General features: G+C 48.5%; 1 protein-coding gene across 1 annotated transcript; it reads right to left on the bottom strand.

The window, feature by feature from the left end:
• Positions 1-9,494: 9,494 nt before the first annotated feature.
• SKIDA1 (SKI/DACH domain containing 1) lies at positions 9,495-12,398 on the bottom strand. Its single transcript, XM_032623839.1, has one exon. It carries the CDS (start codon positions 12,396-12,398, stop codon positions 9,642-9,644), a length of 2,757 nt encoding a protein of 918 aa, XP_032479730.1. The 3' UTR covers positions 9,495-9,641.
• Positions 12,399-12,557: the final 159 nt, after the last annotated feature.

The following is a 12,557-nucleotide window of genomic DNA, read 5'->3' as shown; positions in this document are numbered from 1 at the left end:
AAGAGATAGGAAATCCACCATCGGGATGCTTCCAATTCCTCTAGAAATCCTTCTATTGTGTCAGAATATTATATGTAGTCTACATGTTATGTAAGATTGGATCCTATTCAGAGAAATCAGCTAGAGATTGATACAAAGAACAAGATTTTAGAAGCCCTTGGCAACCTCCCTAAGTCTATATAATAAGGTATCTTTTCCTCCCATTTAAATTATACAAAATAAGTTTTGTTTTTCTCCTATTCAATGGTACTGTTAAACTACAAACCACAGACCAAAATGTGTAATATAATAGGAAATGTTGATATTTCAGGGAAAGTAGATGTTTCCGAGGTAATTTTTCTAAAGAAGATGGCAGGCGTGTATGACTGATTCCCTAATTTACTTTTGAATTTACAAAACATAAGATGTAAAAAGATTTTTAAAAACAAGGATTAAAATATTTTTATTTTCCTGAAATTGTATAAGCAGCAAAGCAATTGAACAATTCACATGTTAACCAAGCTCTTCTACTTAAAATTTTTCCTTATTTAGGAGGGGTGGAAAAGTACCACCTCTCTCTTTTTTTTTTTCACCTCTTTTTAAACTCAGATGAGAAACACTCTGGTATTAGTGACATACACCCTTTTAATTCTCAATCATATATTTTTAAGGTCGCTTTTTAAAAGTCTTTATTATAACAGATAAAAATCAAATCTGGCTTTCTGAAGACCACTTTGCCACACGATGTATAACACGTGGAACAAAATTAAAAGTATCTCTTTGCATTTGCATCTGGCAATGTACTCCATGTTAGAACCATAGCTGGGTGTTTATGGAGTTGAACCCTCCTCCACGCTGTTTTTTATAGCCTAACCGGAATAGCTCAGCACATGCAGGACAAGAGGCTGGGAAGCTCTGGCCCCTCACCCCAGCAAGGAAGCTCAGGGTCACCGCAGGCTCCCACACCGCCTCTATCAGCATTGTTTTAAGTCCAGATTTTACTCTCTTTCCACCTCTGGAGAAAATGTTGCTAACTGTTGGTATTCCCCCATGATGCCTTCTCTTGGGTGCAGGGTTAGGTAGGGGGAGGGGAAGAAGAGGACAAGCTGAGAAGGTAGAAGATAAAAAAGTGATGATAAAGGAAAAAGAAAACAAAAACTGGCTATGGCAATTTCTACTACAGCATGCAGGTTTTTACTTTGAGTGGATCTAATAACCAGGCATTTGAAAGCTTAACCATCCCCTGGTTTGCACATTTGGATTCAATGTAGAGGAAGAAAACTAATCTTGCACATTTGCACCACTGACAATGAGGGTATTCATTTTGAAAGGGAGGGAAAAAGAGAAATCTAGAGAAACGCAAGGGAGAATGAACGTAAAATGCGCCTTTATTCCTGGGAGATCCAAGAATTTAGGTCCTTTCCAGTCATTTCAGACTGAAACTCTTGCCTCCTGACCAAGTTGTAGCCTCAAGATCTCTTACATATTTGCGTCATGTCTAACTTTCACAGGAAGGAGGGAGGGCTTCTGCCTAAGCTTGGTGCAGTCTCTCTCTTCCTTACTGCTTTTCCTTGCTACTGCTCATCACTTATCATAAGTATTGTGTTGTTCCCCGAGCTAACTTAAACTGATCTTAAAGAGGGCAAGCACTAACAATGGGAATTATATTCCAACCCTTCCATGCCCCACATGCGCTTGCCCAACAGCCCAGACTCCAGGAAAATTGAGTTTGTTTGCCTGCTTGTTTGTGTTGATGGCTTGGGGAAGAGGGCAGGCAGCCACTCAGATGGTTTCCCCTCCGTTTCCCTCCCTTCCTTCTGAGCATCCTGGCTGAGGAGGGCCTTGCAGACCCATGAGCAGTTGTTCTCCGCTAGACTGGCGACATTTTAGGGTCTAAGTGTATTGACTGCTAAGCCTCTTCCATCCAAGAGGGTCAAACACAAACATACTGATGGCATTGATTCGATGAATAACTGGATCTTACTGGAGAGCCTCTAGGCTGCCTGCCACTCTCTTTCCACCTCTTTCTGTCTTGCTCCAGTTCTCTCAACTGAAGGAAGATCCAGGTAGCAGGAGCTAAGGAATCGGGAATACCCTAGCATCTCAGGTACTTGGCCTGTTTCCCTTGTAGCTGTTCTTTTCAGACTACATGGACGCGCGCGCGCACACACACACACACACACACACACACACACACACACACACACCTGCAGGCAGCAGGCTCTCCTAATTCCCTTTTGAAACCTCTCTCCCTCCACCTCTCTGGCCTTAACGTCCCCTGCAAGGGGACAACCAGTGCCCTTCCCCCAGTTAGGCACAAGTCTGTCCTGAAGCCTTGCCTGCAGCCACCAAAGAATAGGAAGCTTGCTGTGCTACAGCCCGAATAGCTCGGCTCTGGGGGAAGAAGTCGTGGGAGTCAAGTAGTGGCCCAGGACAGGGTTAGGTTCAAGGTAGAGAAAGAAAAGGAATGACAGTCAGCAGTTCCCCCATGGAAGCCACTGACAGAGGTTTAACTCCACACGTTTTGGGATCCTGTTTTTCTAAACAAACTGGAGTGATCTTTAGGGAAAGCCAAAGACACATGATGAAAACATCCTGTTTTGAGAAGCAGGAACGGTGGAACCGCAGTTAACTGCCCACGAGTGCGTTAATCAGGAAAGGGGCTTGGGAGCCCAAGGCTTGAATTTGGTGAATTCGTGCAATTTGGAGCATTTCGACTTAATATTGATCCCTAAACTCAATTTTGAAAACAGCCTCCATCGCAGGAGTATGGGCTGTGTTATCCCAGTATTTGCACGCATCGATTGGGCTAAAATAAAATTCATCATACTCTCCGCAAAGAAGGAAGAGGCAGGGACGGTCACAAGAGGAATAGCAGAAAGTGCATAGTTAATATGGGTTGTACGCGAATCCGCGAAACAAGTGCTTTAAACCCAAGGGGATTTCGCGTAATAGCTAATTTGGTGAGAGAGCGAGAGTGCGCAAGCAGAGGGCCATCTTAGAAGGGAAGAAAGATAGCTGAATATAGGTTTTTCTGACTGGAATTAACATTTCCTTGTGATTCGCATTCGCTAATGTCCAAGCCCTTACGTCCACCTAACCCAGGGTTTTCCACCCCCCAGTGCCGGCTCTCTCGAAGAAATTCCCTTCCCTCGAGCTGCACGTTCAGAGCTCAGAGGCTGCTGCTGCTTTTCCCCCCGACCCACCGGGTCTTAAGTCCTGGAAAGGCCGCGGGGCCGAGCCCAGGGAGGCGCTCTCCGCCCGCCCACTCCAGGCCAGCAGGGCCCGGCGGGGTCTTCGTCTCCAAGTTAATCAAATGAACCCAGCGCCTGCCTGGTTTAGCCCATACCCTTCCCGGGTCCCAGCTGGCTGGAAAGAGAACTGGAGGAGATGGGAATATCTTATCTTAAAATAAAGAATAAATCCTTTCCCTTGTTTAAACACACACACACACACACACACACACACACACACACAACCAAAAACGGTTCCTCTTATTTCTCCTGTCTTCTGTGTCCAGTTCAGGTTCCTAAAGGAGACGGAGAGGGAGAAAAGGAGAGAGAGAGATCGCGCGTGACAGAGAAAGGAAGAAAGAGGGAGAGAGAAAAGGAGAAAGAAAGCTTTAAACAAAAGACGAGCTGGCTCAGGCAGGGGTCTGGAGCCCTCCTTCAGGGACCTCTCTGCCTGTAGCCTCTCCAGTCCCCGGCCCTGCATTTTTGGGCGTTCGGCAGGCGTGGCCGAACCGGCCCGATCCCGCGTTCCACGCGGCCGGAGAACTGGAGACAAAGCCCAAGAACCAGTTCCACCCCCCCACCCCCCACCCCCCCGCAGCGCGGCTCGAGCCCGCGTCCGGGGCCGGCGGCCTGCGGTCCGGGCTGTGACCGGAGAGGGGCGCCGGGTCTCCTGCGCCCGCCCGCGGCCTCGCCGCCTGGGTCGCCCTGGCCCGCCCGGTTCTCCTCGCAGCACTCAGCAAGCTGCTCTCGTGGGCTCGCGAGTTCAAAACACGCCTTCTCATCCACAAAAGCCCGGACCCCCCTCGCCACTTTCTTCCCAGGTCCCGCAGCGTCTCCAGGGGTCGCCGTGGCGCTCCCGGCCGGAGTCCGCTTCCGCCCTGGGCCTCGGAGGCCGAGCGGCCATTTACTGCCCTCTGATTGCGCCAGGACCAGGTTAGCTCATAAAGCCTTTCACACTCAACAATGGGGATTTTCTCAACAATTAACAAGAAACAACATAATAAAGCCATTTACAAAGACCTTGCTATTTACTATAAATTAGGCACTCTTTAAGAGACCAGTGCGTAATTTCACACACTTTACAACTGGGGCTGCATTTTAAACACCCGGGAAAACAAGCTTGTTGCACTTTCCTGTGACCTGTCTGCGGTGCACCTCTGTTTCCCCTCTTCCTCTCGAAGCAGCTTTGTTTGCATTGCTGCGCTCCAACCTCCCCAACCCAGGCTGGTTTTCCAGGTCACTGTCTCACGTTTCCCGTCTCCAGGTCATCATTCCACTTTCAGATGCACTGAGCGGTTCCAAGGGACAGGAACCACGGCGCCAAAGGAAGTAGGCCTGGCCGCATCGCGTTTCCCCGACTTGGGGGGTTCCCCCGGGCCTCGCCTGCGCGCCCGCGCCCTCCCCCGACTCCCGGTCTGGGCTCTTGGGCCACTTCCCAGGGGGCGTTCGCAGCCCCGCCGGCAGCCCGAGTGAAGCCCCATCTCTTTGCCACTTGCGTTCCGCACACTCAGTTGGAGGCATTGGCCAGCCCTCCGCCCAAGGCGAAAAGCTGGGCCCCATTTGCCTGGGGAAGAGAGCTCAGGCCTGGGCGAGAAGGTGAGAAATGGCCAGGCGGCGTGTGCGTGCGCGGGGGTGGCAGATGGCTCCGGGCCACACAAAAGGAGCGCCAAGGGACGGAAGGCGGTCCAGCCCCCGAGGGCCGGCCCCGGGGAGAAGGCCAGGCCGGCCGCGCGCCCCGGCGCCCCTGCCCTGCTCCGGGTAGGCCCGGCCACGAGGTCGCCGGGCAGTGAGGCCGCACGAAAGGCGCTGGGGGCCGTGTGCACGGGGGTACGGGCCTTTCCGCCCGGGGAGCGGGTTGGTTCATTCCGAGGAGAGCAAGAGCTGGGCGGGAAAAAAAGTCACAAAGAAATTTGTTTGCCACCGTGCAAAATGGCGGCATTTGCACATCTTTCTGGTGGTGGCAGTGGCCCAGGCCTGAGAGCCGGGAGCTGCCCTGGGTCAGCGCGGTGGCCGGAGCAGGCAGGGAAAAAGGGACCCCGACGCCCCCTCGGCTCCCGGCCGGGCCTTCAGCCCGCTCGGTTGTCCCCTGCCTTCCCCCCCCCAGCCCCAAGCTTGCCAGTCCCCAACCCCGCGCCAGCAGCCCCTGGACACTGACCCCTGTTTACAAACACAGCCTGGGGGCGGGGTGGGGCGGCCGGAACGCAGGCTGGCGGGGCGGGGGAGGCGGCCCGCTCCCGAGGACGCCCCCAGCAGAGAGGGACCAGGAGTTGGTGCGAGAGAGCGGGCCCGGCAGCTGGAAAGGACTGAACGCCTTGTTTTTGAAACTGTCAATTCCCTCAACCCCTATTGTGAGGGCTTCATGCAAAACATCTCAGGCCTTTTAAAGTAGGAGCTTGTGAGGCCGCCACAGTTTGAAAAGGAGCGAGAGAGGAGCGGGGGGCCTAGGGCATGGGCAAAGAATGATAGCTGGGCCCACCTCCTTTTTTTTTTCCAGCAAACGAGGGCCAAACAGGTAAGATGCAGCCCTCCCCCACCTCCTAGATCTGCCCTACGTCCCCACCCCCCAAGCTAGTTTGCAAAATGCCCTCTGGCCTCGGGAGCAAACCAAAACCAAAGCTAGCATTAAAAATAGCGCTTCCTTACAGGGAAGGGGAAAATCGTGGCGAAGGCCCGGGTGACCCGGAGGACTCCCTAAGGTGGAAGCCCTGTTCCTCCTTGCCAGTTTCCTGAGGTTAGTTGATGGGGGAGCCTTTAAATCCCCGCTCCCCCCGCCACGCCAGTTTGACTCTAGGAGCTCCCTTTTTCACATTCTTTTCAGCAGGAAGTATTTTCAAGGTGAAGCAAAACTCACCACATTTTCTGTCTTTTGTAGATGCTAATACTTTATTATTTTTTTAATGGTTGTGTTTTTGTTTTTGTTTTACCATAGAGGATTTTTGTTCTCTTTGAAAGAAAAAAAAATGCTTTTGAGGAATTAGTCTACATCTCTTCCTGCATGCACACAAAACTAGCATTCTCATATCAGCAGAAACTTCCAATTCTAGTGACTGGAACTTTGAGGAATTTCTAGACCATTGAAAGTCACCCAGACATGGATAAGATAAAAGTCCACACACCAGCCCATCTAGTTTATGTTATTGCTGTTTAGTGGTGGCTCCTTGTTGTTGATTTTAAAATAAACAACCATTACTGAGCATACTCCACTGTAATCAAGGAGGCCAGTACAAAAGAATACCCACTTTAAAGAGTAAATAGTTGAGAAAGAGTAAGCTGCATTTGCTAAAAAAGGCAGATAACCTGACTGTGGAAGACAGAGTACACACACCTCTTAAAAAAATAATTAAATCTTCATTTCACAGTCTTATCAGGAAACTCCTTTTACAGGAGACCAAAAATAACTTGTTTCCACAAAAAAAGTCAGAAAAAGAGCCCTTTCCTGCATTTTTCTTACACCTATAAGTGCTGAGCTTTAGACACAGGAATCGGTGACCCTGGAACCATATAGTGCCTTTAAAAAAAAATTCTCTCACCTGAAAACATTTAAATGTAAAAATGCAATCTATCAATGGAGGTAACTTTTGTTTTTCTCTCAATAAGGCTTAACTTTTTGAACAAATGGGACATTTATAACGTCTTAGAAAATCTAGATATTGTCATTAACCATAAACCAACCAAAATGAAGTAAACTGCACTAAGAATACAGCAGAATAGGAGAACAGCTAAGGGGCTCCCAGAAATTGAAAGAATACCTTGAATTTACAAGTTACTGAATACCGTTTGGTACACTTTCCTAACAGAAGCCCCACCTCAGGTTTTGCTGTGGTTGGCTGTCTTGTGGTAGTACTGTGGGGTGAAATTTGTGTTGACTATTTCATTTCTTTCCTTTTGATGGTATCACTCTGGAATGCCTCGGCCTCCATGCTGCTCATTCTTCAGTTCCTATAAACTGAAACTATTGATTCTCTGAGGGCTGGAGACCAAGTGTCAAAGCTGGAGGCCAATATTTTATGTCAAAAATTCCATAGGGTATATTTGTTTTAAATTGTGCTTATTCCATCTCGCAGTCCTCCCACACCCAAGATCTGTAAGCTTCAAATATATTCTCAGTTTATAATTTAGGCACAATGATTCCATAGTCAACAAGAAAAGTACTAGTCTAAATGTAGTAGTCATACTTTGAACTTTCTTGACTTAGCAGTAATTAAAGAGTAGAAATTACAGACTTGCAGTGTGTGTATGTCACACTTTTTACAGATTGATTTTGCAGGACAACTCACTGCACCCAAATTCTGTATTGCCTTCCAAAGAGGAAAGAACTGACTGAGAAGCCAATGGTTCAGCTTTCTGGAGTTTTAACTGTAACTTGTACCGGTCTTTGAAATTACACAAACATGAATTCAAGGATAACATCCCCCAATTTTTGCTTTGACCATATCTATCATCCCAATAAAAAAAAAAAAGATCCATTGAACCTACATCTGGCAACATTCAAAAAGGAAAGGAAGGGAGGCAGTTCAAAGCATCTGTTTACTCCATCCAAATGTATTTGGATGCAGGTACTCTCAGACTCTGTCCTTTACAATAAGAGTAAAACCACAGAGCATATACAACAATTAGGGCTGAGACCATCCAGATCTATCGGAAACATTTATAGACAAAAGGAAAATTTCAAAGGGAATAGGAATTAAAAGGTTAAGAAAAAAAAACTGAATTTCCATGAGAACTAGTGACTTAAATTCACACAGTAAACATTTCATTGATGTTTTGTTTTCTGATTTATGATCTATATATGCAACTTCTTAGGTTTAAGATGGCAAAGATCTGAGATATATAATTTGTCAGACTAGGGGAGGTGGACCCAAAATTATTAGGTTTAACTTTCATCAAAATAGCAAGTGATCTCTGCTTCACTTTCTTAAACCTGAAACTTTTTGCAATTGATTTGTAACAAGTGTGTAAAGTTTTGTTGTTATTTAGGAAGAAATCCACCAGTGTTTTGCACAGAACCTGACTGGCCTCATCACATGGTGTTACAACAAAACATTACACCCAATAAATGCATTTCTTTCAGGCAAAAACATTACAAGTGAAAATGTCAACAAAACCATTCATTCCTGTTAACTGTTCTCCAATCTGGAATAAGTAGAAATGTATGGAACCAGGAATTTTAAACAGTGTTTTTAATTGAAAATAAAGCTAAAGCATGCTTTTCAACAGTGCAAATTTCCATAATTTTGATTTACTGCTTCCATCATCACAACATAGTACACCAGCATGGCCCTTACCAAGGGCTAGACCCTAACCATTTGCATGTTGAACTACTTTGATTTTAAGTGCAAATATAGATAGTCACCTCTGATTGTCACTTGCAGTAGAAACTCTCCTGCTTTATACACAGGATGGTCTGAAAATAGAAGTTTAGAGAGATGCAGAGAAAGTAAAAGGTAATAAAATCCAAGTGCCTGAGTTCTGGTACCAAAAAGCCCTGAACTAACTGTTATTTTTCATTTGGGGTATTCTTATACTTCTGACCCATTTTACTTTTCTCGGTCGCTTTTACTGCTTTGTCACTATAAAGAGACCATAACATATTCTGCTATTAAGAGAAATATTTTCATTGTTTTGCAAGTTTGAGGAGTCATGTTCAGACCACAAGGTAAGCAGGACAGTAGTAAGAGTCACCTAATTTAAAATTTTGGGTGAGAACACAAAAAAGGAATTTTCCAATCGCAAGGAGTGCCTGTAAAAGTAAAATCACACCCTTTACAAAAAAAAGAAAAGACAATATTATATTTACTCAGTATATATGAGGCAGCTTTTACCAGCATTCAATCAGGACTCCCCAATATTTCCACTCAAAAAAATATAAGTGCAATGACTCTTGGAGAGGAAATGAGGGGAGAAAAAGATACCCCACAAACAAGAGCTCCAGTAGAGAACACTTTGGGCTTTCTTGCTACCTCACTGTGTAACCATGTAACCTAACAAACTTTCACTGAATTAACAGTTACACTTTCAGGTCTGAAATCTAGTGCATAAACTTAATGGCTCATTGTAATATTTATTATTCAACCTTTTGACATTTATTTGTAGCAGTTGAATTGAGGTACCAGGTGCATTATTAGCATTGAAACAGTAAAGTGTTCCAGCTCTACCGTAATAACTGAGTTTTACTTGAGTCTTTAGCCTGAAGTATAGTCTGTGGAATGTAAACCAACCCTTCTCCCACCCCGCCCCCACCCTACTCCAAAAAAAAAAAAAAAAAAACCCGCAATGGAAAAAAAAGTAATCCGATTTCTGTCTTCAAAATGCGATAAACCAGGACTCCAAAAGGGGTGTAACACATTAATGGACTTGTACAAACCATCCTGTGCAGTTTACAACAAAAGGAAGGGAATATGGTTCAAGAAAATATCTTCCAAAACACTTTTATGAATTAAATTTCCTGAATTTGTGACTAGGTGGAAGAGGTATTGCAGAACCGCCCAGCTGCCATTTCCATATAGGATGGGCCTTGTGAGGAGGTTGGGAATCCTTAGTGGTGTTTAAGGAATACGCTGGCCACAAATCCCCATCCTTCCCAATAATGAGTGATGGTGGACAAGGAAAATTTGCCATGAAATTAAATGGCCTTTTCACTGCTGATGCTACATTGCTGGCTACCTTTTTGCGTCTGTTTATAACTGTAAAATCATCCAGTGTTCCTTCATGTGTCTCAGTTTTACCTGTAGGACGAGGACTTCTAGCTGATTTCAGATTTGGTTTGACTGGAGGTGTCTGAAGTACAGGTCGCTTTCCCAGTACTAGTGTCCGGTAATTTTTTCTCACCCTGGCACCAAATTTATATTCCCCATCCTCAGGTTGTGGAGAACCTAAAGTGCATGAAAGGCCCTGACTCTGAGCCAGTGGACTTAAGGAAGGAGCTTCTTTTTCAGGGCAGGCAAAACCTTCCTTGGCTGTGGTTAACAAGGCGTCCTCCTCTTTACTTTCAGTCACACTGTAAAACTCACCCTTTGTATCATTGCACTCGCACTTTAGCTTATTTGTAATAAGGTCAGGTTCATATTCTTCATTAGCACTACTGTCTTCTACTTTGATTTTAATATTGTGCAGAAATGGCAATGTCTTGTCGCCTGTGTCAGTGCAGGGATTCTCGGCTTTAGTTGCTGCTGCTGCTGCATCCACCTCGGGATCAGTTGGTGAAGAGGGCAAATCCGTAGCAAATTCAGTGCAATGAGGGATTTTGGAATCTTTTTCTGAATTTGCTGCCACTCCCGAAGAATCATTACTTAAGAACCTAGCAGCTATTGTGTTGTTATCTGCACAGTATGTAGTAGGAGTTGCTTGTAGGCATTTCCTAGCCTCTCGGAGTATTCTTTGTTGTGGAAATGCATTGTTTGTCTTTGGGCTAGGTGAAGAGGCCCCCTCCGCCAGGCAGTTAATTGTCAGCTCAGTTCTCTTTACAGTACTGGGAATTTCAGAGTGTGGGAATGTAATCTCAGATACCCTATCGTTCCTTATCTCTGTGAAACAACTCCCCAGGCTGGCCGGGCAGTACACCGGAGACGCTTTGGGGGCCCAGCTCTGCAGATTCCACTCCTCGGGCGACTCCGCTTTGACACTACTCTTGAGGTCGGGAAGTCTGCCGGCATCCTCGAAAGCAGCGGGTTTGGTTGCAGCGGCGGCGGAGGCCAGATGGTACAAGAAGTTGGCCTGCGCCTGCACGCTGGGAGGCTTGCAGAAGCTGGTGCGCCTGAAACGGATGCTCTGCACTGACACTTGGCTGGAGCCGGAGCTGGAGTCCGACTCCGTGGACGAGTCCTCCTCCTCCGAGCTGACTTCACTGGAATCCGAGGCCCCACTGCCCCCCTCCTCCTCGTCCTCCTCCTCTTCCTCCTCCTCCTCCTCTCCCTCCTCCTCCTCTTCCTCCGAGGACACAGAGTTGCTGGAGCTAGACAAACTGGAGCCAAAATCTGAGTCGTTGGCTGCATGGTCCGAGTAGGAGCTGGACTCGGAGTCGCTGCTGCAACTCTCGGGAAAGCTGCCCAGATGGGGCTGCGGCCGGTGGTGATGAGGGGGGTGGTGATTCGGCTGCGGCTGCTGGGCCCTGTGATGGTGGTGGTGATGGTGGTGGTGGTGGTGGTGGTGGTGGTGATGGTGGTGGTGGGGAGGCGGGCAGAAGCTGTTAACCAGATGAAACCTCTCCAGGCAACTGGCCCCGGCGGCCGCCGCCGCCGCCGCGGCCGCCGCCGCGGCCGCCGCCTTGGCTTTGTAGGACCTGGGCAGCAGAAGCAGGCGGCGGGCGCCGGCGTGGGGCTCCAGCAGGCAGTCTTTGGCGCCCCCGCGCTTGCGCTTACACCGGTAGGTCAGGCTCACGGGGCCTCCGGCGCTCGCCGCCGCCTTGGGTTGGGGCCCGGCCGCCGACGCCTGGTAGTAGGCTGCGGCAGCGGCGGCGGCGGCGGCGGCGGCGGCGGCGGCGGCGGCTGCGGCGGCGGCGGCGGCAGCCGGGTGCTTGCTGCACAGCAGGCTCCGAAAATAAGTAGGGTCCGAGTGGAAAGCGACGTAGTTTCCCTGGAGCGGGGCAGTTTCATAGTTTAGAGGGGGTTTGCAAGGCGAGCGCACGATTTCCGGGTAGTGCGAGCCCGGATATTTGCTAAAAATCTGAGGTAGATGGGCGGCTGGGCGCACGACGGCGGCGCCCGGGCGCGGGGACTGCGCGCTGATTGGCAGGGGCCGCGCGGCTCCACTCAGGCCCCGCCAAAGTTGGTGCTTGTCCTTCCAAAAACCCGGGCGGGGGCTGGCGGCGGCGGCGGCGGCGGCGGCGCGCTCTGGCGGCGGCGCCTTTGTGGCCAGGGCCCGGCCGACCCTCCTGCGCTTGGTCTTGAGGACGCGCTCGGTTTTGCAGGAGGTGTAGAGCGCTTCCACGTCTTCCCGGGAGATGAGAGTGCATTTGGCGGCGTGGAAGGCGATGCTGTTGATTGCCTTGAGTTTCCGCAACTCCTCCAGATCGCAGTGGTGCTTTTTCACTTTCAGATGATCCATGCGCTTGTGCACGGTCGTCCTCGGGATGTTTTTCAGCAGATCCGTGAAGACTTGGGAGAGGGCAAACATTTGCTTTCCTTTAATGATGAGGTAGCCGAGCCTCACGCCATCCACCTCTTCAAAACCTGACTTCAGGTCTCCCATCTCGGGCACTAAACGATCCCCACCATTTGCAGTAAATATATACGTGACGCATACATACACATGTATGTATGTTAATCCTCCACCAGATGCTGCGTGTGTCTCAAGGCATCCTGCTAATAAAATAACAAAGACTGTTATTCCCGGCGAAGGGAGTGCCAA

This window comes from Phocoena sinus, chromosome 2 (assembly GCF_008692025.1).
Source record: "Phocoena sinus isolate mPhoSin1 chromosome 2, mPhoSin1.pri, whole genome shotgun sequence".
Classification (NCBI taxonomy): Eukaryota; Metazoa; Chordata; class Mammalia; order Artiodactyla; family Phocoenidae; genus Phocoena; species Phocoena sinus.
Note: the sequence above shows the minus strand (reverse complement) of the source record. Positions and strands in the feature narration are given on the sequence as shown.